The sequence below is a fragment of the Tamandua tetradactyla genome, chromosome 13 (assembly GCF_023851605.1).
Source record: "Tamandua tetradactyla isolate mTamTet1 chromosome 13, mTamTet1.pri, whole genome shotgun sequence".
Classification (NCBI taxonomy): domain Eukaryota; kingdom Metazoa; phylum Chordata; class Mammalia; order Pilosa; family Myrmecophagidae; genus Tamandua; species Tamandua tetradactyla.
In genome coordinates, this window is record NC_135339.1 from 19,548,381 (window position 1) to 19,574,365 (window position 25,985).

General features: G+C 43.9%; 1 protein-coding gene across 9 annotated transcripts in view; it reads left to right on the forward strand.

Annotated features, from left to right (window-relative positions):
* The window catches only part of KCNMA1 (potassium calcium-activated channel subfamily M alpha 1), a 767,272-nt gene that overhangs the window by 633,375 nt on the left and 107,912 nt on the right, over positions 1 to 25,985 (forward strand). For 6 of the 9 annotated variants that reach the window (XM_077124801.1, XM_077124803.1, XM_077124794.1 and 3 more), the window contains one exon: positions 7,626 to 7,702. In XM_077124801.1, the coding sequence (XP_076980916.1) occupies positions 7,626 to 7,702 (77 nt within the window). Of the gene's footprint in view, positions 1 to 7,625; positions 7,703 to 7,782; positions 11,603 to 11,630; positions 11,640 to 18,326; positions 18,501 to 25,985 lie in introns of those variants that run through there. The other 3 variants (XM_077124802.1, XM_077124800.1, XM_077124798.1) reach the window with 3 other exon arrangements.

Genomic DNA, 25,985 nt, shown 5'->3' on the forward strand with positions numbered 1-25,985 from the left:
ATAGGTAGTATTGCTCTCTCTCCATTTTGCATTTGAGGAAACTGAGGCACAGTTTCCTGCCGACATTAACTCTGCCGGTAAGTGGGAAAGCCAGGATTCAGGATTGGGCAGTCTGGTTCCAAAGCACAGAACTGATACTTGGCAGCCGATCCCCATTACTTTCTTCTTCCTTACCCACTGTAGCAAACCAACCATAGCCATTACAGAAGATTTCCAAAGAAAGGAAAATGGGGAGGAGGAGCCCAAAAAAAAAAAAATCCTTAAAACGGGCAATATGGAATGACTTAGTTTTATTTCTGCAAAACAGGGAAAGATTGCTGTCACTCAGTTGCAGAATAGGAGCATCTCCCTCTCCAGTTCTTGGAACCTCACTGTCCTTCAGGGGTACCCCAGAGCTGGGTTGCCCTGAGTGGTGGTACATGGGGTTGAATTCCGCCCCCCCGCCCCGCCCCAGGTCCTCTGGAAGGGAAGGTTGTGAGACATAAAAGCTCGCAGCAGCATCTCAGCACAGAAACAGGAGGCTGAGAAGCACAGTGGCCACATATATCAAGTGTACCTCCCAGATAGCAAATATAACACGAAGCTCCCATTTGTGTAATTCTATTTCCTATTGCATTTCTCACTAATGAATGTCACGAATACGAGGCAGTCCAACAAACAAATTACCTCCGATATTAGGGAGTGCAATATGTCTCGTTTCGGTGCTTTATGATATTCACAAATACATGCTGACACAGTTAGCTGCAGCACCAGCCTGTAATTTTCCATGGTATGTGATATGTCAGGGCAACTACTGTCAGTTAAGGGATTTCAAATAGATGAAGACTGTAGAAAACGACAGAAAGGACATCAAAGGTTTGAATGAAACTAAACAAGTTTTGTAAAAATGGAAAAGTATATTATGATGATCTAGTATTGAGTGTACACCCTCCTCTGAAAAAAGCAATGAAAGAAGTGAATGGCTTCTGGCCCATAAAAGTTTCAGTTGCAGTGTTTTAGGAAAAAAGGAGCAAAGCCATTCAATTCCAGCCTTAAAAAGGTCACCTTGGGTTGGGCTTTCAGAAACCTGTCCTTTACTTGCTGCAACTAAATATTTTCCTTATAAATAACCTTGGAGCACAGTCATTCTTACAGGATTTATAAACTGTTCGTTCATCAACTAAATATGGCTCTCAGCCACGATTCTTTTGACTCACTTGAAAATGAAGTAGTTGCCGAAATTAAAAAAAAAACAAACTCATGAGCTTTTATATAAAAATCCATGGTTTATCCTGAGAAATTGATAAATCCAACAGTACTGGGCAGCATTCTCATGCTCATTCATTCATTGAGTCATTCATTCTGCAAACATCTATAGGTCTCTTACTGCATAGGAGATTCTATTCTAAGTGGTGGAGATACAGTGGTGAATAAGGGAAGGGGGACTCGGCTCTCATGGGGTTCATGTTCTAGAAGGGGAGGAAATTACAGTTTTACTTCTTCATGGTGGAAATAATTCATGGACCTGGGTCACTGATTTAGGCTGGGTAAGGTGAAGCCTGTGCTGATGGCGACATTTAAGCAGAGATAGAGGATGTGGAAGAATCCATCAAGCAAGGATCAGAAAGGTGGAGGGGACATGTAGGGAAAATGTCCCGTGGAGGGAACACGTTCAGGGTGCAGCAGAGAGGCTGTATCTGCAGAAGCACCGCCTTGGGAGGCCTGGAAAGAGAAGGTTCCAAGCATAATTGGAGGGTGGGCCTTTGATGGGTTCAGGGACACTTCATCCGTAGGGGTAGGAGGCCAGATGGAGAGGATGGGCACAGAGGCAGCCAGTGAGTAGAAGTCGCTAGGGATTATGAGGAAGGTCATAAGAACCTCTGCTTTGTTGATAATGTGTGAGGCAAGTCACCAGCTGAAGGCTGCTTGTGGAATGGCTGGGAACAGCTGGTAGAGGAAGTGGAAAGGGAGAACAAAGAGAAGGGAAGGTAAGAAATGGCTGCTTTGGAGAGCGGGAAAGCAAGCAGTAGGAGAATGAATAGAGTCTGAAAATCCATGAGATCAGTCATTGCGGATGCATTTTCCCCAGAAGCACTGAGATACTTAGGTGCAGGTGTGAAGTAAGGTAGGGATTGTGTCATTTGAGCACAGCAGAGGCAGAGATCAGGAAGGAATGGTGCTTTCAGGGAAGTGCCACTTGGCAAAAATGAGTTTAGACATTCCCTTCTAGGTGAAGGACATGTTTTCAGGTCACCAGCTCTGCCCCCATGCCCCCACCAGGGCCATTTCACTCACTAGCCTCACCTATTTGGCCTCTGTGGGAATTTCACTTTAAGGATATAATGTTAATTTATGAGGTAATTGCGTGTTACCTGTCAAACAGTCTATTTAGTATGGGGATGTTAGGCTCTGGTGCCAGACTGTGGATTTGAATCCTGGCTTTGCCATCCTTAGCTGTGTGAACTTGGGTAGTTTGCTTAACTTCTCTGTACTTCCTTTTCTTTATCTGTAAGGCAAAGATATAATCATACCTCCTTTAAAGAGTTGTTTGAGGATTAGATAAGTTGATGCTGATAAATGCTTTGAAAATGCCTTGCCTATAGTCCATGCTCTATAAATATTAGCTGTTATTATCATTGCTATGATTATTATGTGGAGGAGCATCAAATAGGGAGAAAAAGACCAAAGGGAAGTGGAAGCAAAATTGTTGTCCCCATCTCAGATGCTTTCTCCTTTCATGTCGTTTCCCTTTCAAGACAGGTCACCTATGAAAGCTTTCATACCCACATCGCACATTCTGCTACCTTTTTTGTTTTAACACGATTGAGAGCTGGCGTTAAGAGCTGTTATGGCAGAAAGAGCACTGGGCAGGGATTCAGAAGCCCTGGGCCAGCCAGGTTCCCTCCTGAGATGACTGGGCAGGTCGCGACAACCTCCTCAGTTCACAGAGGAGAACACTGAGTCCCCGAGACTTTGGCTATAAGAGCTCCGTGATCTTAACCAGATTGAAAAGTCTTAATACTGGTGTCCAACCGGTGTCACTCATAACTGCAAGTCCTGTGAAAAACATAAAAAGAAACAAGTAGGAGTAAAGTAGTCAAGAATTGCTTTTCTTTAGCTGCTCATCAAGGAAAAACCGTGTTTATCTCTGGCACTCAGATTCATGTTGGGAGTAGTGAAGGCACTAAGCCAGGAATTTTAGTCCTGTCCAGAAGGTCATAAGGTCATTCCAATGAATTAAAAGAATAATAATAAATTTTTTATTTCATAATACTTCTGAACTTACCAGATAGTTTACAAAATAGTACGAACCCTATACAGAGAGCTCCAGCATACCCTTAACAGGTATCCAGATCCGTCAAATTTAACGCTTTGCTACACTGGCCATATTATTCTATCCGTTCTATCCATCTACCTGTCCGTCTATTTAATCCATTTTTAAACACTTGAGTGTAGGTTGTTTACACCATGCTCCTTGAACCCATAATACTGTCATTCATGTACATTTCCTAAGAACAAGGATATTCACTTATGTAACCACCTTAAGTGCAGTTATCAAGGTCAAGAAATTTAGCATTGATATAAAGCTTACAATCTGCGTTCCAGTTTTTCACATGATCTAATAATGTCATTTTGACCTTTTTCTCCCCCCATCCAGGATCATGTATTGCATTTAATTGTCATTATCTCTTCAGCTGTTCTTTTTCTAAAAATTTATGCAACCTAAACATTCCCATCTCAACCACTCCCAAGCATACCATTTCAGTAGGACTAACATTCACATCCTGGTACCCTCAACACCTTCCATTGCTAAAGCTTTCTCATCTCCCCAAACAAAAACTCGGCACCCGTTGCACGTTAACCCCCCCTTCCTGCTCCCCCCTCCCCCCAGCAACCTGTACTATAGTTTCTTTCTCTGTGAGCTCACATTTTCTCCAATATTTTCTTTATAGTTCCATAGGGCTTAAATTTACCACCCTGCATCTCCAACAGTCTTGTTTGCTTTGATACCGTCTTCGTTAATATATGCCAACCATGTTTCCATACCCCTCCCTCCCCCCAATCTTCATGTGATTTTTGTCACAAGTTACATAGTTATGCATGATGAGTCCAAATACTGATTTGCCATTACATTTTATGCGTTTGCATTTTACATCCTGTATGAAGCAAAAAGTTGAGTTATAAACCAAAAATTCAGTAATAAAGGTATTTATATTTACCCATTTCATTATCTTTATCAGAAATCTTTATTTCTTCATGTGACTTCAGTCAATTGTCTAGTGCCCTTTGCTTTCAAGTTGCAGAACTCCCTTTAGCATTTCTTGTATGGTGAGGCTAGTGGTAATGCAAGTCCCTCAGCTTTTGTTTATCTTGGAATGTCCCAATCTTGCCTTCATTTTTGAAAGACAGTTTTGCTGGATACAAAATTCTTGGCAATTTTGTGCTTTTGGCACTTTAAATATGACTTTCCACTGCTTTTTTGCCTTCATGATTTCCATTAAGAAATTGGCACTTAATCTTATTGAAGTTCCCTCAGATGTAACTTTATCATTCTCTCTTCTGGCTTCCAGAACTCTCTATCTTTGCTATTTGACAGTTTGATCATAACATGGTCTGGTCTGGGCCTGTCTGTTTGTGCCCTGTTTGGAGTTCATTGAGTTTTTTGGATCTGTAGATTCATGCATTTTGTTAAATTTGGGGAGTGTTTAGCTATGATTTCTTTGAGTATGCGCACTGCCACTTTGTCTCTCCTCTCCTTCTGGGACCCCGACAGTGCATATATTGGTATGCTTGATGGTGCCTCACAGGTGCCCCAGGCTCTGTTCACCTTTATTGTCTTTTTCTTCTTCTCCTCAGACTGAATGATATCAATTTTCTTATATTCAAGTTCACCAGATTTTTTCCAGCTTCAGTCCTCTGTTGAACCTTTCTAGGGAATTTTTAATTTCTGTTGCTATGCTATTCAGCTGTTTCATTCCTTTTCATGATTATCAACTCTCTGTTGATATTCTCTTTATATCCAACAGTCATTTTCTTGTTTTCCTTTAGTTCTTTGTCCATGTCTTCCTTGAGCTCCTTAAGCATACTGAGGACCTTATTTTTTAAAGCCTTTGTCTAGAATGTTCCAGGTCTGCTTCTTAGGGATAGTTTCCAATGCTTTATTGTTTTTTTTGTCTGAGCCCTTGCCTCCTCTTTCTTTATATTTTTGTAGAAACCTGGGTACTTTGATATTTCAGTGTATCATTTGGAATTTAGACTCTAAGGCTTCTGGTCCTTAAGCTTATATCCAGCAATTGTTATGGCCGAGCTTTCCTTGAATGGTAGTAGGAACTAGTCAGAAAAGGGGAAAAAGAAAACGTTTTTCCCCGTCTTTTCAGACTGACCTGTGCAAATGCTCTCCTTCAGGGTTTGTCATTGCAGTGAGTTTAGTGAATAACTCTAGACCAAAGGGTAGGGGGTCTCCTTGATCCTTTCTGCTCCTGCATCTTGTCTTGTTCTGCTTGGGTGGTCCTAGGAATTCCCCTGTTTACATGTTTCGGAACCACCCCTCTTCCCTAGGAAGCAGTTTCCTCATGGTCCTGGGCACTGCACAGTATGTCCTACAGCCAGCAATCCCTTGTTCCAGGCAGCCTGACTTCACTGCTCTCCCACAGCATTCATTAGGAGGGCTTGGTGAGCTACCTTCTGCATGCAGGGCTGTTTCTGGAACAGTGGGTCCCTCAAGCCCCCACCAGGCAAACTGGGCCAGACATATACACGTCTGTTATGTGCACAGGGTCACTCTGTCCCCTCCAGAACCAGGACCAGAATCCACATGAGGAGCACAGGCTGGTTCCATGCTGAGCCAGTGAGGTGTGGGCAAGGGTCCTGCTAGGGTGCCAAGAGGTCCTGATGCTTTTAAGTAGCCTTACTCTCCATCTGGTGCTGTCTGTTACTGCAGTCTTTAACTGTTTTCTGGAGCCCTGAGAAAGAGGTTTCTGCCAATTCTTGGTGGTTACTCAAAGCTTCTGTGAGGGGACCCATAGGATTTTTTAAATTTGTATTTTTTAAACAGTTGGAGACTTATAGAAAAATCATGTAGAGGGTACAGGGTTCCTATATATCCCACTTTCCTGTTATTAATATTTGTCATTAGTGTGGCACCTTTGTTATGATTGATGAACCGATATTGTAATTATATAATTCACTGGAGTCCATAGTTTGCATTAGGGTTCATTCTTTGTGTTTACAGTGCTATGATTTGATTTCTTAAAAATTTTACTGTGGTAACATACACACACACATAAATGTGTATAAAACACAAAATTTCTCATTTTAGCCATTTTCTAATATATAATTCAGTGGTACCAGTTACATTTATCATGATATGCTACCATCAGCAGCATTCATTACCAAACTTTTCCATCACTCTAAACAGAAATTCTCTACCCATTTGGCATTAACTCTTCATTGCCCAACCTTGCCCCTGGTAACCAGTATTCTAATTTTATGAGTTTGCGTATTCTAATTATTCCATATAAGTGAAATCATAAAGTGTTTGCTTTTTATGTTTGGCTAACTTCACTTGACATGATATAGTCAAAGTTTGTCTGTCTTGTAGCTCATATCAGAATTTCATTCCCTTGTACAGTTGAGTACTATTCCATTGTGTGCATATACGACATTTGTTTATCCATTACCAAGCTTTCATCCGTTGATGGAAGCTTGGTATTCCAATGACTATTATCACCTCCTTAGTACTGAAACAGTCTGCTCGTCCAGTGCCATTCTTTCAGGTGCTGTGCATTTTAGACAGTACTTGAATGATCATGGTTTTCTCCTCCCGAATGGCGCTATCATAGCCAACAAGCTATATAGCAAAAGGATGCTCCAATTTAGCTCAGGGAATTTTCTTTTTGACTGACTCCTCTGGGTCTCCTCCTCCCCACCCCATCCCAGTACCCTCTGCCCACCCATTCAGCTGGTCAGCTGAGCATTTGTTAGACAGTGAGAAGAGAACCTTCATTTACCACTTCATTTACCAGCTGGATGTTATAGGAGTTGGACAAGCCTGCTTTGGAGTAAATAACGGCTGTGAAATCCCAGAGGAATTGCTTGATTCCTAGATTTTCTTTCTGCCACCCCCACCACAGCACTCTCTCTCTCGCACTCTGTGGTTGATGAGAAAAGGTGCTTTCAAAGTGACAAGGTTAATATGTTAATTTGATTGAGGAACGCCATCGTTCTGTACCTTTTAATATATATTTGACAGGACCTCAAGGACCCCAGAGGTCTGTGCAGTGTCCTCGCCAAGGGTCCGGGACTGGTTTCCTGTGTGCCCCGAGGAGTGGCATTGGATGCTGTTTTCAGAAAGGAAAGATAAGCAAGCAGGCTCAGCGTGTCATATCACCAACCTTCCCCCCGACTTCCTTTTCAAATGAGAGTTTATTAAAAGAAGCACTAACTCAAATTGCAGAGTCCTGTGTTTGAAATAAGTGATCTTGCAACAAACATTTCCGCCTGTAAACGTCTAAACCTTTCAGAAGATTAAAGGAAATTAGTGCTGGCATGTTTCATTAATTTGGCACCATAGTGGAGGAAATGTGGTACTCATTTCATTTGGGTGGATTATGAAACGTGTCAGTTTTTCCGTTCTCTTTCTCCAGGGCATTTTTTTACTGCAAGGCCTGTCACGATGACATCACAGATCCCAAAAGAATTAAAAAATGCGGCTGCAAACGGCGTAAGTAGTGTTTCTTTCCCCCTTCATCCCTCTCTCCTTCCTATCCTCCAAATGCATTTCCCTTCTCCTTTTCCTTTTAGAGAAACACAGAACATCAAGAGTTTTCTTGAATATGTTTGTTTCACCCAGCAGTTTAAAGAGACGTGAGACAAATACCTGTCCTCGTTCTATTAGCACTTACGATGAAAAATCCCTGCCGCCACCACCTGCCGGTAAACCTAGTGCCCAGTCCTCATGTCTTGTCTCGAAAGCAGTATCTCGATGTATGTGTCCAGTCTAACAGAGTCAAGTGTGATGTATAAAAAGCAGGAAAATGAAGGCATGTCAGAGGGATTATTTTGCCTAGTGATTTCCAGTGCCAAATAGAAAGACGGCCATTCTAAGACTGAAAGGAAAACTGAATCTGAGGACTCAGTGTCCTGAATGGGAGTTGAGTCTTTTTCCATTTGCGGTTTTGTAGTCTTTGGTGCTACAGGCCAGAGTTTCCAACTGGGATACCTTCCGACTTACCCAAGAAAAGAGCTTTGCCATCATCAATGAGCTTCAACTGTCATTGGTCCCGTGGTAATCCCCACAGCTCCGGTGCCCTCTGGGGTAGACTTGTTTGTGCCCAGTAGCTCCTGGGATAGCTTTCTCCTGGGATAGCTTTCTCCTGGGATAGCTTTCTCCTGGGATAGCTTTCTCCTGGGATAGCTTTCTCAAGCCCCTTCCAGAATAGCTTGCTAATGGGGACTCTAAAGAGAGATTTGATAAGTGGACAGTATGGGAAACCGTGGCTTATGGTGGGTTTTGCCTTCGGAAGGCTGGGTCTTTGGCAGCAGTTATGCTACATCACTTAATAGACATTTTCATAACCCTAGGGGAAAAAAGTAATAACGAGGCCTTCCTTCCTAGGGTGATTTAGTGTTTTAAAAGTTCCTTATGATGGGTATTTGCTTTGGTCCTCACTGTAGCCAATCTGTGTGATTGGCAGAGGGTGCTACTATTAATCCCATTTTATAAAAGAGGAAATGAAGGCTCCAAGTTTAGTGAGAGGATGAGATTGCTGAGGGCACACAGCCAGCCTGCAGGGGCTCTGCCTCCCCCAAAGGCCTCCCAGGAGGCAGTGCGGCACATGCTCTGGTATATTTTGCAAGGAGGGAAGGGCAAGTTGGTGGTCTTGAGTCTGAGGAGTAAGGAAAGAGTGATATAAGCTCACCCAATAAAATACTTATTCACACACAGAAAGTGGGTAGAATGAGCAATATTCCCGGATGTGCTGAACAAGGCCAAGGCTTTTTCTCTGCACTCATACAGGGGAGCATGGTAAATACACAATCAGCACCTGTGCATACCCCAAAGTGGACGAATCTTGGGCAGATGCCCATGGGCGCACCTTGGTCTGGAGCAGTTTTTCTAGAAATCCCCTAAGGCAGTTCCAAATTTGGGGCATCTTGTTCTGCTGCCCACTTCCCCAGTGACTTAGCCCATGTGCCATGCCCCCCCCCATTAACTCTGTCACTTTACCAAGATGAGTCTTTATTGATCTCTCAGAACAAAAGCCTCTGGCTGCTTGGGTCCTGAGAATTCTATGATTATGACAACCTACCAGGATAAGCATCTAAGGAAGTGTAAAGCACAGAACAAATCCCACTCCCCATCTAATCTCCCCAGGCTCCCTGGCCCAAAGGACCCTTCCAGCGGGCACTCAACAACAGCCATGCCCAGCTGCTTGTGAACACAGAAGCACAGCTCAGCTGACCAGTCATCTCTTGGACCATTAATGGCAGGAGAGACACAATATTCAAAGGGAAGAGGTGAGAGGAGCCAGTAACAAATGCAAAAGGTTGCATTCCTTTCTCAGGAAACTCATAGTGGAGAGAGGGTGGAAATGCACAAGAATGCTGAGGCTACTAAGCCGTGACAGGATGTTGGCCAGGGAACCTGATCCCATGGGGGCATTGACTGCAAGGAGAGGCCACAATCCCACCAGCCACTTATTGATTAACCTGCCACATACCAGTCAAGCACCTTCTTTGTCTGGGATTCAGTTCTGGGTGCTAAGAAGAGAATGGGGAACAAGGCAAGATCAGTCCTCCTGAAGCTTTCACTCTAGCAAATGGAGACCAGCTGAGCATATGAACAGTTAGGTAAGTTCAGATAGATGTAGCGCTGTGAAGAAAATGAAACAGGCTACGGAGGAGCGTCCGAGCAGGGATGCAGGGAATGATGTTGGAGTCCGCCTTTATAGGGGGGATCAGGAAGACCTCCCTAGGAGGTGGCAGTGATTCCAGACCCCTTCCAAGGAAAGAGAACAGCTCAGGTCAAGAGGCAAGAATGAGTTTGGTAGAGTTTGAGGGACACAGTAAGGCCAATGGGGCTGGTAGGATTAGGAAAGAGGAGGGTGTGCAAGGAGAGACCAGAGAGGACAGGGTCTACCTACGGGAACTTGCAGGCTATGGCGAGTCCTGAAAGAGGAAGCCATTGGAAGGTTTGAAGGAAGAAGATGACGTCATGCACTTTTACTTTAAAGGATCTTCCTGGTGACTGGGTAGAGGACAGAATCTCAGGAGGCCGGAGCAGAAGCAGAAGAGTGAGAGCAAAACTGCCCTGACTCTTTGCTCTGAGGCGGTAATGTTCCTTTTAGGACACCTTAGGGGAATGTGATAGCCGATTTTTTAAGTCCCTCAAAAAAAGGATTTGGCCCCTGGGTATTTTTCCCCCTTGATTCCAGGCAAGCTAATAGCTGCTGCTTTTAGCTTCATCCTGGAGGAAGAGACACGTAATTGTTTGAAATAATTTTCTTCTCTTCATTTCCCTTAAAGTTAGTTCAGCCAGCAAAGCATATCATTTTCCATCATGCACGGCACAGATTGTTGCAAACGAATTGCCTCTAAGAAACCAAGCCTGTGTGTGGAGGGAGGGGTCCCTCCCTTCTCTCTGCACCCTCCTTCTCGGGCTCTGCACCCGCACAGAGGGGCTTGGATGGGAGGTTTTGATCATTAATAACAATCGGAATTGTCCAAATTATTTTTCTTCCTAATTTAAAAAGTCGTAGTAGCCTGTGGGACAGAGGACAGGATGCAGATGTCTGTGTGTGTAGGGGTGGGGTGAGATCAGCATTAAATGAATTATTGAAAAGAATACCCCCCCCACCTCCCACAAATGAGGAAAGTGGGAAGATATGTTTTGGTGCAAAGAAGTTTTAACCAGAAGGTCATTAGTGGCAGCTGGGAGAGCCACGTAGCGCTAGAGCTGCTAATAATGCATTGGTGGGTTCCCATCTCTTCAAACCCACGTTACCTGCTGCCCAGCCCAAGTCAGAGAAGGCAGTGATACACATGATCATTTGTCCAAGGTGGTAGACCAAGTATTAATAGTTTACCCTGGAATGATACATCTTCCCGAGGGCAGGGCAAATGACAAGTCACTGGCCTCTTTCCACAGCTCCCTAACCCTCCTTCCCCATCCCACCTTTTCCCCTTCTACCGCCCCCCACCCCCAACCCCCTATTCCCTTCCACTCAATAACCTTAAACACTTGATGTCCTACCAACTGGAGAAATCTCGACTGTGGACATTTCATGTGCCCGTTTCTGGAAATTCTGCGGTAGTCTAGTTTAACTTTTGCATTTCTTCCCATTTCTTCATAGCTGTCCAACCAGGAGGAAGGTCACATTCAGCTGCCGGGTCAAGGAGCAAGCTCTGAGAGCCTACTGCTTACCCATTTTCTTCCCCATGTAACAAACCTGCTCTAATATTTTCCGTTTTCCTCCCCGGCCCCTAAAAGCTTGCCAAAGGGTGGACTCCTAGGGGACAAGTCATGCCTAAATGATGTGTTTGAAAGATTTTTTTTTAAAACTTCTAATCATTGATGTATTTTTGATTTATTTTTCCTCTTTGCTGCCTTGGAATACGGCCCCTACTCTATTTTAACTGCACACTGGTAGTGATATATTGTGAGTAAAACGGGTTCCCAGCAGCCCAGAATCCAGTTGCCCCCCCGCCCCCCGTCTTTCTCTAGAAGAGATACTTCTTTTTATTTTCTGTATAGTTTCGGGTGTTTTTTTTTTTTCCTTTTTTGGTATTTATGTTGCATGTAGCAATGACATCATGCCCCCACTTCCTCATCCTTCAGCACTGTCCACAAAGTAGCCTGCAGCTAGAGATTGTGGCAGGGAACCCACTTTGTCCATCCACCCCACCGCCCCAGCCTCCTGCAGCTTCTGGTGCTGTCTTATTTTTCAACCTAAAAATAAGACTTTGACGGCAGCGTTTCTCTTGAAGAACTTGACTCAGGACTTTTAGGGGACACTGATTAGGCTGAAGTAATTACCACTATAGCTGTAGATGCCTCATCAGTTGGGCTCATCGCCATGCTTGTCTTTGACTGATTACACTAGGTCTCCCCTGCTATTGAGCTTGAATTCATATCGTGAAGGAAACACATATGCTACATATATATTCATATGCTGTGCTGTATACAATATATATATGGATGATATGATATGAACCATACTTTATATGTAAAAATGTTTGTTTTTATATATAAGTGTAGAGGTATGCTATAAAATGATGTATTTATTATAGTATATGTGCCTTTCATTATGAGAAAGTGCCTGATAGAGAATTAATTGGAAAGTCACCTTTGAGAATGTTAAGTATCTAAACTGCCCTACTGGAGACAAGTATGTTCACAGTGGTAATTATTTCCTACAGTCTATGAAGTTCCCTTGCTTTAAGATAAAGTTTTGCTTTTAAGAAATACCCACTAGGATATACCCAGCCTCTCTACGAGTGTGAGTCAGGCATCTTGGAAGATGCATTTACTTGCTTAAGGCTGAAAAGATGGCTCGAGGAGAATGTTCCATTTCTATAATGAGTTATGGAGAAGCCTGGACAAGTAAATGTAAGTCTCCAAGCCCCTGTCTTACTCAAGGAGAAGGAGGACTCTCTTTCACCAAATGAGATATAGAATTGAGGAGGAGTTTTTAAGGCCAGTATTCTATGTGTGGCTTATGGCAATCCTGCTTTCAGTGACACCAGCAGTGGGGAGCTGGTCTTGACTCAAGTAAGACTCCACTGGAAATGAGACCCGACCTGCAGACCAGACCAATTCAGTCCAGTGACTTGGGAATCCAGAGATGATAAGTCAGTATTCAGTCCTGTCTCCTATGGAGCAGGATAGGCAAGCTCATCATCTGGTTTGAGCTGGGCTTCAGAGTTTAGAGGGCAAATGGTATAGAAGTTCAGTGTAAGCAAAACAGTGCCCTTCTTCAACTCAGCCTGCAGTTCTGCCCAAATTGACCCTGTGACCCCCTTCATCTGCAGAGCACCCGAAGGATGGCTTGAGGATATGAGCCACTTTCCTGCCTGCAGAGCTGCTGGCAGGATCATCTAATGATTCCTTTAGAATTGGAGGGGAAACGTGATGCCAATCAACAGACGACTCTGGTACCAAATTCCTCTGCCTTCCCTCCATGTGGTCATTGAAGGCAGCGTCAGCTAGCACTTTGTGCTCTGGGCTGCTGACATTAACGAGCTTTTCCTTTTCCCTCTTTCCGTTCTTGGGAAGTCATCTGGAAGATCTTTCTTCTCCTTCCAGAAGCTAATGGGAGGAATTTTGCTAAGTGAAGACATCATTCCTAATTTACAGAACTTGAAAGAACGCTCCCTGATTCCCAGTGTCACATCAAACAAATGAGGCAACCTTAAACCTCGGTGGACTTTTCCTTCCATAGATATTTCTACTCGTAATTTTAGTTTCTGCTGAGCATATGAAGAGCAGCTCCATGGTTCATGCTTAGAAAGAATCCTTCCTTCATTGGACCAGTTTTAAACGTGAGGTTACGATCAGAAAAGTGTCTGTTAATTGTATGGCAGATTTTTTTTTCCTTCCACACCAGTGTTCCCTTGAATTTGCTCCATTTGAAGCCTGAAATATTGTTCCCAACAGTTGGAAAACTCCACTTGAGCCTCTCATTCCGGCTAAGCTTTTCCTGCCCCTTCCAATCCACCCTGGAAATTAAGATTCTGCAATTGAAAATTGGCTGACAATTTCATTGCTGATGCAGGAGGCAGATGGTGCTGAGGACAGGATGGAATCCAACTCTGCCTTCCACGCCAGGCTTGGCTTGGAAGGGCTAACCAGCAGAGAACCCGAGTTTGACAGCTGATTGTCAGTTTGACTCAAAGAAAGAGCAGTAACCAAGCCACGTCTAGAGAATCCCCCTCCTTACAAGTTTTTCTCATGATCACCACCTTTGAAAATATGGGAAGTTGTCCAAGGCTACATTTGAGAAGACTTTTATTTTCAAGCACTCAAGAGTAAACAGATAGTCAAAAAAAAAAAAAAGAGTAAACAGATAGCTTTGATGATGTCCATTAAGGAATACTTTTTTTTTTTAATCTCCAAAAATAGAACTAGGAAGTCATAATGGAAATTCTGGATGAATATCCACTTAAATATGGTAAAGGAAAGCACATAAAAGCTTTTTTTTTTTTAACCCCAAACTGTAAAACTGCTAGGACAAAGTTCTTGGAAGAAGGTGAGACCCAGATTTGGTAACCATATAACCTCTTTAAATATGTGGCACTAATCCAAGAACAAGAACCCTGTGATATGAGCCAAAGAGAAAACGGAGTCCTCAGAGGCTAATATTTCTGCTTTCCCAGAGTTGAGTCTACCTGTGGGGGCAATTAATTGAGTATAAATGTCCAAGAACCCTAAGACTGAATGACAAGTAGCTGTAGTATTTACACCTGCCAGAGCCACACTCTCGTCTGTTTCCTGCTTCAGGAAGCTGCACAAGGCTTTGAGGGGACCCAACTATCTGCTGAGGGTGCTGCTACCCTGTGCCGGCCCAGGGCTGCAGAGCCATTGTACTTGCAGGTTGCCATTTTTTAGCATCCTAGGACCACCTCCTAGGACCTCCCACAGCTTCTTTCCTGATACCCTATAACAACTGCCATGGATTGTGAGAAGCAGTTGAATTGAAATGACACTGCACATATTTCAGTTCTGTACTCTGTGCTCTCAGAGAAAGGCCCTCTGCTTCAGATTAACTAACTGCGCTTCCACATCAGTCCACTAGATGTCCCCATAGATTTACTTTCTATTACCATTGAAATCTCAGGAACCCCCCTACCCCACCCCCCTTTTTTCTTTTTTTTTGAGGATTGGGGTTTGGAAGGCCTATAAAGGCCAAAGGTGAGAGAAGCTATAGGAAACTTCCTTCTGTTTTAAATGAATGCTGAAACTTTCAAAGTTGCTCTGAAACCTAACTTTGGAAGTTTTAAGTGGCACTCCAGGATTTGAAATTAACCTGCACATCAGCTCTAGAAAAGGCAGCGATCACTGGGAAGTGGAAAGAAAGTATAAGCGGTTCTGAATAGCCACGATTTGCTAAAACAAACAAAACAAAGGTTGGATTAGGAAGCTAGGCAGAAAGAAAAAGGAAATAAGGGATGGTATTTTCAAAATTAGGAGGCCCTTGGCTTAATTCTGATAAAACTTTAATTTACAACCTGAGAGTATAATTTTATACATAGAATGCCCACATCTTCTGGAACATCTGCTACCAGGAAAGCAAATCCCCATCAGTTTTTAGTTGAAGAGCTCGTTTGTGACTTCTTATAATGTCCCAGAGGGAAGTTCTGCCTCACTGTACAATCCTTCAAGCCCAGATAGGTCAGAGGTGGCCTTACCTTATAAGAAAGTGGACCTGGAAGTTTACCTGACTGGGGGTCCGTGAGAATGGGCTCTTCTCAGAAGTGCAGCAGAAAGGCCAACTTCCCAGTTGGTGATAGCCAGTGTGATTCAGAAAGGTTTGTCAACGTGTGGGGCTCGGTCGTTTTTAACTGTTTCTGTGTTGTCTTTAAGCCTCTCCTTGGTCATTCTTATTGGATTTTTCTTTTTTGTGTGTGGTGGTGCTTGTTTGTCTTTTGAGATTTCTGTATTGTTTTTGGTGTGAGTGTAAAGACGACTGGGGAGGAATGACGTGCAATAGCATGTTTTCTTTTTTCTTTTTGTGCATATGCTGCTTTGGAATGTGACTGCCTATAATTAACAGTTAATCTTGTAGCAAATGACTTTTTGCTGCTTCCATGACCAGTTCTAGCCTGTTCCTGCATGCTAACAATGTGGCATTTTAAAACAATGCATGGGCTCCAGATCAGCCAACAATAACAGTTGCAAACAGTCCCTGAGAGGTACTAGTTTCAAGTTCTGCTTCTTCCTGAACTCTTACGATGGGTTTACCTTTGACAAAATACTTTCCAAAGTTATTCCATCCCCATCGTCCTTCCTCTTGTCCATAAAGATGGAATATATATATACATGAGAACTTTTTTCTCTCATAAATGTGTCAGATTCTATTATTGTATACGATCCCAAAATGGCTGAATGGAAATGAAAACCAGGGACTGTTGCTAACGAGAGGCATAGCATTTCAGAGTTTGATGGGCTTCTCTTCTGCTACAGCATTTGATTAAATTTTTATTCAATACAAGGTATCTACAGCGAAACAAAAAGTCATCCGCCTTTCCCTCCTTTGTGAGCATAGCAAGTCAACATTTCTAGTAAAAGAACTGAAAACGAAAAAGCAAAGGGGCAGCCTCTAAATTGTACACCAAGTATAGATGCATTTCAAATAAATGTCTTTTTTGTGTCTTCGCTGGAAGCCTCTCCACCCCACTCCCACCCCGCCTGCCTCTTGCCATGTATTCAGGATGTCTGGGCATTCACACCACGCCTTCTAAATCCCTCTGATTCAAATGCTATAGTGGAACTTTTTTTTTTTTTTTTTAATTTTGTTTCTAGTGTTGTTTGGTTTTGTTTTGGTAAAAGCTTAGCTCAAAGTACTGATGCAATGTGCACCGAACAGGGCTGGGGCTGCATGACGATCTGAGTAGCTGACAAGTAGCTGGTAGCTGGGATGCTAGAAGAACACATCACTGAAAATGTGAGCCCAGTTTACAGGAATGGAATTGTTGCTGAAGAGATCTCTCATTCATCTCCCCCAGTGGCTGTTTCTCACAATCATAACGTTCCCCTTGCTTGAAAAATATACTGTATGGCAAGTCATAAAGGTCTTAGAACAGGACTTGACCCATTTGAGAGATTTAAACCCCTCTTCCTGGCGACTGTAACATTCAAAGAGGGCAAAACTACAAGCCGTATTTTAAAATAACAGTGCAACCATTCTCCACAAAGAAAAAGAAGTGGAGGGGGGAGGGGGTGGTTATGAGGAAAGACTTTCAAAACGGAAGGTGTGGGTACGGAAATCACGCTTTTCCAGGTCAGGATTGCTATTCGGCTGTGATGCTTGGAACAAATGCAAATTCTTCTCCCACCCCTGGGAGAGAAGCTGGCCAACTCATGCTAAGTGATAAGCAAACATGTTTGCCTGTTGTAGCATCAAAACGAGGTACAAAAAATATCTTGTACTGAAATATAAATTGGCTTGAAGGGTTAAGGTGAAGGGCTTGAAAACTTGGCAGTGATATCTGGACAACTTTTGTAGATTAGTCCTGGGGTTGGCTCCTGAGGCGGTGCAGACCCTACCACACCAGCTTAGAAGAGCTACCAAATGCTGCGCGGAAATCTCAATAAGATATTTCATGTGGGGATCTCTTCTCGTATTTCCTGTTTTATCATTTTTAACCTATTTCTGGCCAGTCTTTTCTTTATGAAGAAAAAAAAAAACTGAAATTAACCAATAGCTCAGTTGCTTTCTGAATTTTGGGTGAGTAAGGAGGGAAAGGCAAATGGGATTTTCAGAATCTCTCAGCTTTAAGCGGAAAATGCACCCATGAGTAGCTAAATGCATTCCAATGGATCAACATCGTATATGCTTTTGGTGATTTCTTATTTGCGAACTGCCTTTAATGTCAAATACGCAACGTTAGCCTTGAGTGGCTGCATTTCTTATATGGACAGATTTGGATATTTGTTCTGTCAAGAGTAAATTTAAATTCCTGTAGGCATCGTGTAAACTCACTCTTGGGAAGTTGAGCTGAGGCTTCCTCAGATTCTACATTAGCATGTAATCGCTTCACGTCTAATTTGATGAGAGCTTGTCTCAGGCTCTGCCTAATGCCCAGAAATGGATGGAAATTACAAAGCCTACCTATTAGGTATTTTTTGCACCTCACAGAGAATCATTCATTGTACCCAATCTGCGATTAATTGATTGGCCGAGTATATATATATATATATATGCTATATATATATATATATATAGTCTTCTTTTATTAATTGTGTCAGGGGGGAAAACGGTTACATTTTTTGCTGTTTCTAATTTGCTCTTCTTTTCATCCAAGAACCTGATTGTTATCAGCCGCACCCTCTTCCTGGGGTCACACAGTTTACTTGGGGTGGGGGGGTGGGGGGGGTGAGGGAGAGAGAAAATAACTTGCAACAGCCTTGGGTGACTATAAAAGCAATTTATATTTTCGCTGCCTTTTTGATGTGCAACCAAACTGTGACCAGCGATCACTGCATTTTTGCTTTCTGGGTCAAGACTGTTACCAGGAACTAAGACCTGCGTCCGATCCCTCCAGCTCCCTTCCAGCTGCCTCGCAGCCTCTAACCTCGCCATTAACGACCGCTCTTCCTCTCCTCCCACCCAACCTCATGCTTATAGCCAAGATGTCCATCTACAAGAGAATGAGACGGGCATGTTGTTTTGATTGCGGACATTCTGGGCGTGACTGCGCGTGCATGTCAGGCCGTGTGCGTGGTGACACGGACCACCTTGAGAGAACCTTCCCACTTTCTCCTGTCTCTGTCAATGATTGCGCCACCAGTTTCCGTGCCTGTAAGTTTAACCCCGACGCACGCAGTTTCCGTGTCTGTGCTGTGTCCGGTGACCGTTCCCGCGCTGTGCTGCTGTGTGCTGTGGTTTCCGTGCCTCCGTCGGATTGACGTGTGTGTGTGCACGTTGTTGTTCCCAGTGTGAGCTCTCACATGGTGGTGTGTTGTCCTCTTTGCCTGCATGTCCGTGTCTGTGCTGTGTTCGTGCAGAAGTTCTCCCTTCCCGTGTCGTTAAGTCGGTGTGCTTCCTGTAGTCGTGTGTGGGGCAGTGACATTATAGCCTGGTGATGGTCCCTCTCTCTTAAATATGTACAGACAGAAGTCAACGAACAGCATATCGAATGCTATGTTAGTACAGAAATATGTGGAGGTGTGTATCTTTACATTTGGGGTAAGGCTGTAAATTGGCTTGGGGTGAAGGAAGAAAAAGGATGTAGAGAGAATAAGCCAGCTCTAGAGTTAGATGACCTTTAGTGAGCTGCAGATGGTTTGCAAAATATGCACTTCAGATGCAGGTGCATCTATTTTAATGGGGCCTCCTAACCTTTATCTTACTCCTCTAGTTCGAGGTTCTGTCCTCTATTCTGGAAAAGAGGATTCTCAATCTGCCAGCTTATATACACTGATGGATTCTAGTGCTTCCCTCCAGGGAGATGACTGATTCAAAGGATCCTATCATTAGTATCTTTTATTTTTCCGAGAGTAGAGCCCCTTGCTTAGAGCCCCTTGCTTGATGATGGTATCAAACAAACAAAAAATATATGAGAAATGATCCTTCATGATGTCCTTGAAGCCAGGCCTTTGAGGTTATACTTCTCTGTTGCCTGTGAGCTCAGAAACGATGAAGTACCTGTCCCTGGTTAGGCAGCTGGGAGCTGGCAAAGCTGAGATCTGTGCCCAATTCCCAAGACCTCCCTCATCCCTTGACCTTCACCACAGACTTTGAGACTTTGCTGATGTTTTACTGCCACAATTCCTAGGTGATGCTACTGGAAACTCCAGTGTGCACGCCTAGATTCTGGGATGTGAGTCATTGTCTCCCAGGAGAGAAGAGGCTGCATGAATGCTTGGATGCATTCAAGTGTATCTGTACCCCCAGTTTTGCATTTTTGGTAGCATGGGACATGGCAGACATATTTCCTTCCCTACATCGTGCCCTCCTGTTTCCTCCCCTACAAGTGCACAGGGCTCGTTGAACTCAGCCTTCACCATCAGGGCCCAGTGCCCACTGACAGTTGAGAACGAGGAAGCACCTTTAGCCCTTGACTGTTTGGTCTCACGAGCAGTGAACTTATTGACTCAGCCGTGGCCGTGTGGAAAGGGGTCCCAGCACAGTATGTCAGGGATCAGCACTGATTTCCAGGGCTGGGGTAGCTCTAGCTTTACCATGTACAGCGGAGAGGTGTGCCATGCCAGGCAATGGTGTGGGAACCTGCAGTTCCATTTGAGGTATGACCTGTGCATCAAGCTCTGTTAAAGGCATTTGGAAAAGTGAAATCGAGGGCAAGGAGAATCATCCTCTCTGCTCATGGTTCTCCATTCCTCTGGGGGACTAGATTCATTTTTAAAAGTGATACCTAAATGGGTGGAGAGAGCCTTTGAACTATCTCAAGGATATTGGCCTAATATGTTAGAAAGGAAATGTCCTTTCAAATCTTTCTTGCAGATGCCACAGTAGGAGTCCTTACCCCTTTATTCTCATGTACGATTTTTGTCTCGTTCGTATGACATCACCAACATGACCTGGGTCACAAACGCACACAAAAAGTTGTCTCTCTACAGTGTGTGGCAGAACACCAGGTTCAAAGACAGGACCTGGGGAGCAGGGAGTGGCCCAGAGGGATTGACTGGTGGTGCAAGTCCAGCCACATCTCTTTACTTGCAAATGTAACCACTGGCCGCCAGGGTTTTCCTTCTGCCAGAGGCACAGCTTCGTGGTGAAGCCATAGCCCTCTCTTACATAACCATGAGGCTCTAAAGGCTTGGGCAGGGATTCACTAGAGAAAAGGAAGAAGCCACTTGGGCCCTGAATTAAGGCCCCAAGGTCAAGTCTTGGCACTGGCCACCGAAACCAGTCATGGCCAATGTGTGTAATTTCTATTTTATGTAAGAGAAACCATAATTCAAAGGGTTTATCAGCTCTGCAATTAATCAAAGCATTAATGGAAGTGAGGAAAGAAAACCCTTTGGGGTGGGCTTGTCCTGTCTCGTTAGAAGCATGCATATATCTTCGTCCTTCTTTTCCCTCCATGAATTAGCCCCACCTTGGAAAACATCGAGCTTTGGGCTGTACGTTGAAGCCCTAACTGGTATTGACAGCTCAGAGGGATTTTTGCCTCCTCTGTTTCATCAATCTCCCTGCCGTCGTCACTCCATCAAACAAAGGCAGATTTCATCCATCCCTGTGTGAGACCATTCACCTTTGACCGCTAATAATAAGTTAGAAAAATCCATTTCAATTTGAGCCCCTTCCTGAGCCCACATGAGCCCTTCTTCTCCAATTAAAAAAAGAGTCTATCTCCATGCAGAATTCCACTGGCAGAGCTGCAGTAGAAATCCCTGAGCTTCCCTTGCTGGTGGTGGGGTTGGGTGGTGCCCATTTGACAGAGCCGGTTGACTCAAAGAGCAGGGGTGAGAGTAGGCTTTTCATTAAATATGAGCAGATGTGAAATGTAGAGGTTTTGGCAATTAGAAATGGCAGGAGAAGGGCCCTTGAATCAAAGTGAGGTCAGATGGGTGGATCAGATTACTTCTCTTACATTCTTTAGTTGTTCTGAAAATCATTTTGAATTAGTGTCAGCAGAGCCATGATGGGTTTTGCCCTTTGTCTTTTATGCTAGGACTGTATTGTTTCCCAAGACACTCATTAAAGGTCATTATCCTATTACAGAGCTTGCTTTGGTCGCAGTTTCCCAGTTGAGCCAGTGCGCTTTGGAGACTGCTTAATTCGTTCTCTCTTTGCTTTTGTTTCCCTCTTGACTATTTTTTTTTTCTTGTAAGAGGAAAGATTTCCATTTTCAAGGGACTTTAAATCGAAACACAGAGTGCCATTATGTGTTTTCTGAAGTGGGAAGAGAAGTAGCCAGCTCCCAGAAGACTGGTTAATATATTAAAAATGTTCACACAGTTTAGAAAATCTGCCTTCTAACAGCAGGGTGTACCTGCCCGGGGTACCTTTTTGGGAGGTGTGAGCCATCATCATGTTTTGTTGGTTAAGTCATCTGCTGTTTAACAGTTGTCACCTCTGATGGAACTCAAGAGGAGATGCAAGGCCAGGCCGTGTTGACAAAACGATCCTCAGAGAGGAAGGTCTAATTTGCAAAAAAGACTTAAATAAAAAAGTGTCAGACAAAAATAAGGCAAATAGTGACCAATAAGAATTTATCTTGCTATTATTTTACGTTTGTAAGGGCCGAGTCCTATATGGTGGGCTAGAATTGGTGCGCATTAGGATCATTTTCTGATCATCCCATTTTTTTTCCTATTTCTCCCGGAGGGAGGACCAGCTCTCTTAAAAGACAGGAGGGGGTGGGCCACCGTGGCTCAGCAGGCAGAGTTCTCACCTGCCATGCCGGAGACCCGGGTTCGATCCCCAGTGCCTGCCCATATTAAAAAAAAAAAAAAAGACAGGAGGATGGTCTGGGCCCTGGTTTTTGCACAGGTAGCTGTGTTCTAGGACTATGTGTGTGTGTGTGTATCAACGCACATCTGCATATAAATATAGATTTAGGTTCTAATCCATTCCATTCCCTGTCCCAGTATAATCTGGTGAAATGGCCTCGACTTTCTGTTAAAAGCTCATTCTTGTTATTTCAGTCTTGCCTGATATCTGATTCGTAAGCCTAATAGGAACGGACAATGAAAATTATGATGCAGTGACAACTTAGGACCATATTGATTCAAACCTGCTGAGACCTGCCTGATGTGAGGCTGGTCCCAAACCGTCAGGAACCGTGACACGAACAAATTAATCATGTGGTAGAGGAGAAACAGATCTTCAGACTTGCAGTTGGAAATGGTTTTAGCAAAAGTACATGTGTGATTACTCACACCGACCTTTCAGTATACTAATAGTTTAAACCTGCACAATTACATGTACCCGTTTGCAAACTACTGTAGCTAATTTTAAATTGTGCATGACTTTTATTTCGGGTATAAATATAATGCAAGGAGGCATTCAACTCCAATGGTTCAGTTGAGAGGAAAAGTCCAATACAATTAGGTTGAAGGGAGACATACCAAAATCAGTTCAGTGTAATCTTGAGTCTTGTCAGATAATAAACAAAAATCAGTTTATCGCTAGTAGCCTTTGGTTTGTGCAGGCAGAGAATTAACATTGTCAATAGAACGAAAGTCACTCGGGTGGACTAATGGCATTTTGAAGTACATAAAATCAGATACTGGGGCAGGGGGTGGAAATAGCTCTAGGAAAATGTCTATAATAGGACATACCCAATGCTGGCAGTCTCCAACACCTGTTAGAATGAGATTTAATGAATAAGCTTCATTTCAACATCAACAGCCTATAATGAGCTCATTCCTTCTATGTATAGTTTTGGGTGACTTTCTCAAACTCCTCTGTCCTGAACTTTTTGTTGTTGTTGTTTATTTTACTTCTGGACCCTGAAATCAATGACCTTCCTGCTCCCCTCCCCACCACCATGACCACCCATGGATGGTGCAAAATGGAGAGTTACGGGAAATGCAGCCTGAGTCAGTTTAATCATAGTTTTCCGTGTGGTTTTGTTTTTAGCCCATTTGTTCTGAGTCTGCAGTTACTCCCATTCTCTCATGCATGCTGGTATGAAGGTGTCTCCCCTCCCTGCACCCATACCCGACCCCTCACTGGTCGATATCCAGTCACACCAAACACTAAAGCAGCATTTGATTTCTGCCCTGACTCGAGCTACTTCTGGCCCAGTCTTCATGATTTGAACTTTTGTGCTTTATTTCAGGAAAGGAAAATAGGAAAGCCACACACACATGGGAACAGCTCAGTCATTCCTCGGCACCAAACGTGGGCCTGAAAGGGAGCCCCTTCAAGCCCACGTTGTTGGTAGGGGAAGCTGATGCTTCTTACTGGATTTTGTTAGCAACATGCAGCAGTGGGTTGTCTGGAAAGACTTTTCCCTACATGTTCTGGGTCACAGCTTACGTGCTGGTCAGCTTCTGGAACCAGCATTGTAAGGCAAAAAAAAAAAATCATGCTTGGTTGAAATTTCCCTTGAAAAGAATTCCTTAAACGGCCTGTCTCTAAACAGCTCCAAACAAAGGAGGTTTTCCTTCAGAACAGCCTTTTTTTCTCCAGTGTAGTGGCTTAGTGAAGTAGTTGGCTTAGATTCAGGGACCTTGTACCCTCTCCACTCCCTCCCACCCCACCCCCCCAAATAAATATTGTTGAATTCCTTAAGAAAAAATGCACTTATGAAAAGACTCCACAGACAGAGGAGAGAGGAAGGGACCTCTGAGAAAATGGCTGCCAACTACTTGAAAACCAATCCTGTGAAACAGGATTGGGAGATGAGGAGTAGAAAGGTCAGGATGAGGACGGTGAGAGGGTCCTTTGTTGGACCTCTGTCTCCTGGCCTGCCACAGGAAGACCTAGCAGAGGTCCTTATGCGAGGTGACATGGAAATTACGTTTGGTCTGTGTTCCAGGACAGTGGCCACTTGTCAGAATACTCACCCTGACAGCTCTTTACCACCAGGCACCAGAATCTCCCTGTACCTCCGCGGTGGAGGATGGATGCGGCCAGTTAGGTCTCCACCTCCCCCTCTTCTTCCACTCTCTTGGACGCAGATGCCAGGGCCAGCCTGCCTTCCGCTTGAGCTTTCTTGTCGCAGCTCTGCCTTGAGCCCAAATCTTGACCTTTACTCTGAAATAAAGCACTGATGAACAAGCAGAAGTTTGAATCAGAGCTGGCTTGGAGCAAATGTCAAAGTCCGTCACCGTCCCCCTCTTCCACCTGCACCAGGAGCCTAGATTAGCCCCAGTCCCAAGCTTGCAGCGCCTTAGGATTTATGGGTCTGGGGAGACATAACTTATTAACAAAGAGTTATTAAATTTTTATCAATTTTACAACACAATGTAAATGCCTCCTATGAATCTACATTGTATTCATTATCATTTAAAACGTTAATTAAGTCAAAGTTGCATTTAATTTCTCTCTAAATGGGCCTCTGGGAAGAGGCTTTTAGGAACATCTGTGGGAGCTTGCAGCACACAGGGCCGGGAATCCCCCAGCCCGCACTCAGGATGGCCCTCTTAGCTGATTGCCATCGTGCGTCTGGGGCTGATGTGTTATGATGTGATTGGGCATTGTCTCAAATTAGCCTCAGACCAGTCATGATGCAGAGAGGCTTGCTGGGTGGTGGTGCAGGCTCTACTGCACCCTGTCTTCAAATCACCTCCAGACAGAGATGGGTGGTTGAGTCCCAGCCCCCCTGGTCCCAACCCTGCCTTGGGATTCTCCCTTCTCATAGGGCACACATCACAGCAATTGGACACTTCATCTGAGAGGGACGTTTGTCATCTGGCCCAACCAATTGAGGACATTTGTCAGTGTGCTCAGAGGAATGAGCTTGGCATTTGGGATCCCAAACTCCCATTTCAGCCTACAGGCAATAAGCTCAGAGCAGCATAATGGAAACCATCGTCAGATGGCGTGCATGCAGTAATTATAAGCAGGCCAGGCTCGTTGATGAGGAGAGAATAATAGGGAGGCCTATTAAGACATGCCAAAAACATTCTTTCACCTTTTGAGACTAGGATGATGTTTTGTCTTATCTAATTGCATAAAGGCCCACTCCCCAAATGTATCTGTAATTATTACATTTGTACTTCATCACCCAGGAATTCAGCAACCTAGGCTTAATAGGGTATGGTACTGGGAAAGGGTCAGTTAACTTGAATTCAAGTTAAGACTTAAGCTTAGCCTTGTCTCAGGTCTCACTGTATGCAAGGTGCTCAGCCAGCCCAGCCAGGCACATATGTGTGCATATGCATATGTATATGTTATTGCTGCTTTTTATTTTACACCCTGAATTTGTTGCATTGCTGATACTGTTCTATGTTCTTTATGAATATTATCTAATTTAATCCTTGTGTTGTTACCCCCATTTACAGATGAGGAAACTAAGGCACAAAGATTAAATAACTTGCCACAGGTCACACAGCTAGTCAGTGGTGGAGAAGGTATTTGAAAACAGGTGATCTGGCTCCACAGTCTGTGCTCTCTTATCTTCATTGGGTGGGTAGTTAGCTCAGTCTATCTTTAAGGAAAGAGAAAAAGGCAAGGAGACAACATGGGAAATGCTGGGGGAGAGAAATGCAAAGTGCTTTGGCAGTTTAAAGAGGCAAGGTCATCTGTTGGTCATCTAAGGAAAGGTTGAGGAGAATGTGACATTTGAGATAGGCTTGGAGAATGGCAGCCAATGGGTGTTCTAATGGCATGAGTAATGGCAAGGTGGTGGGAAGGCAGGAAGCTTCC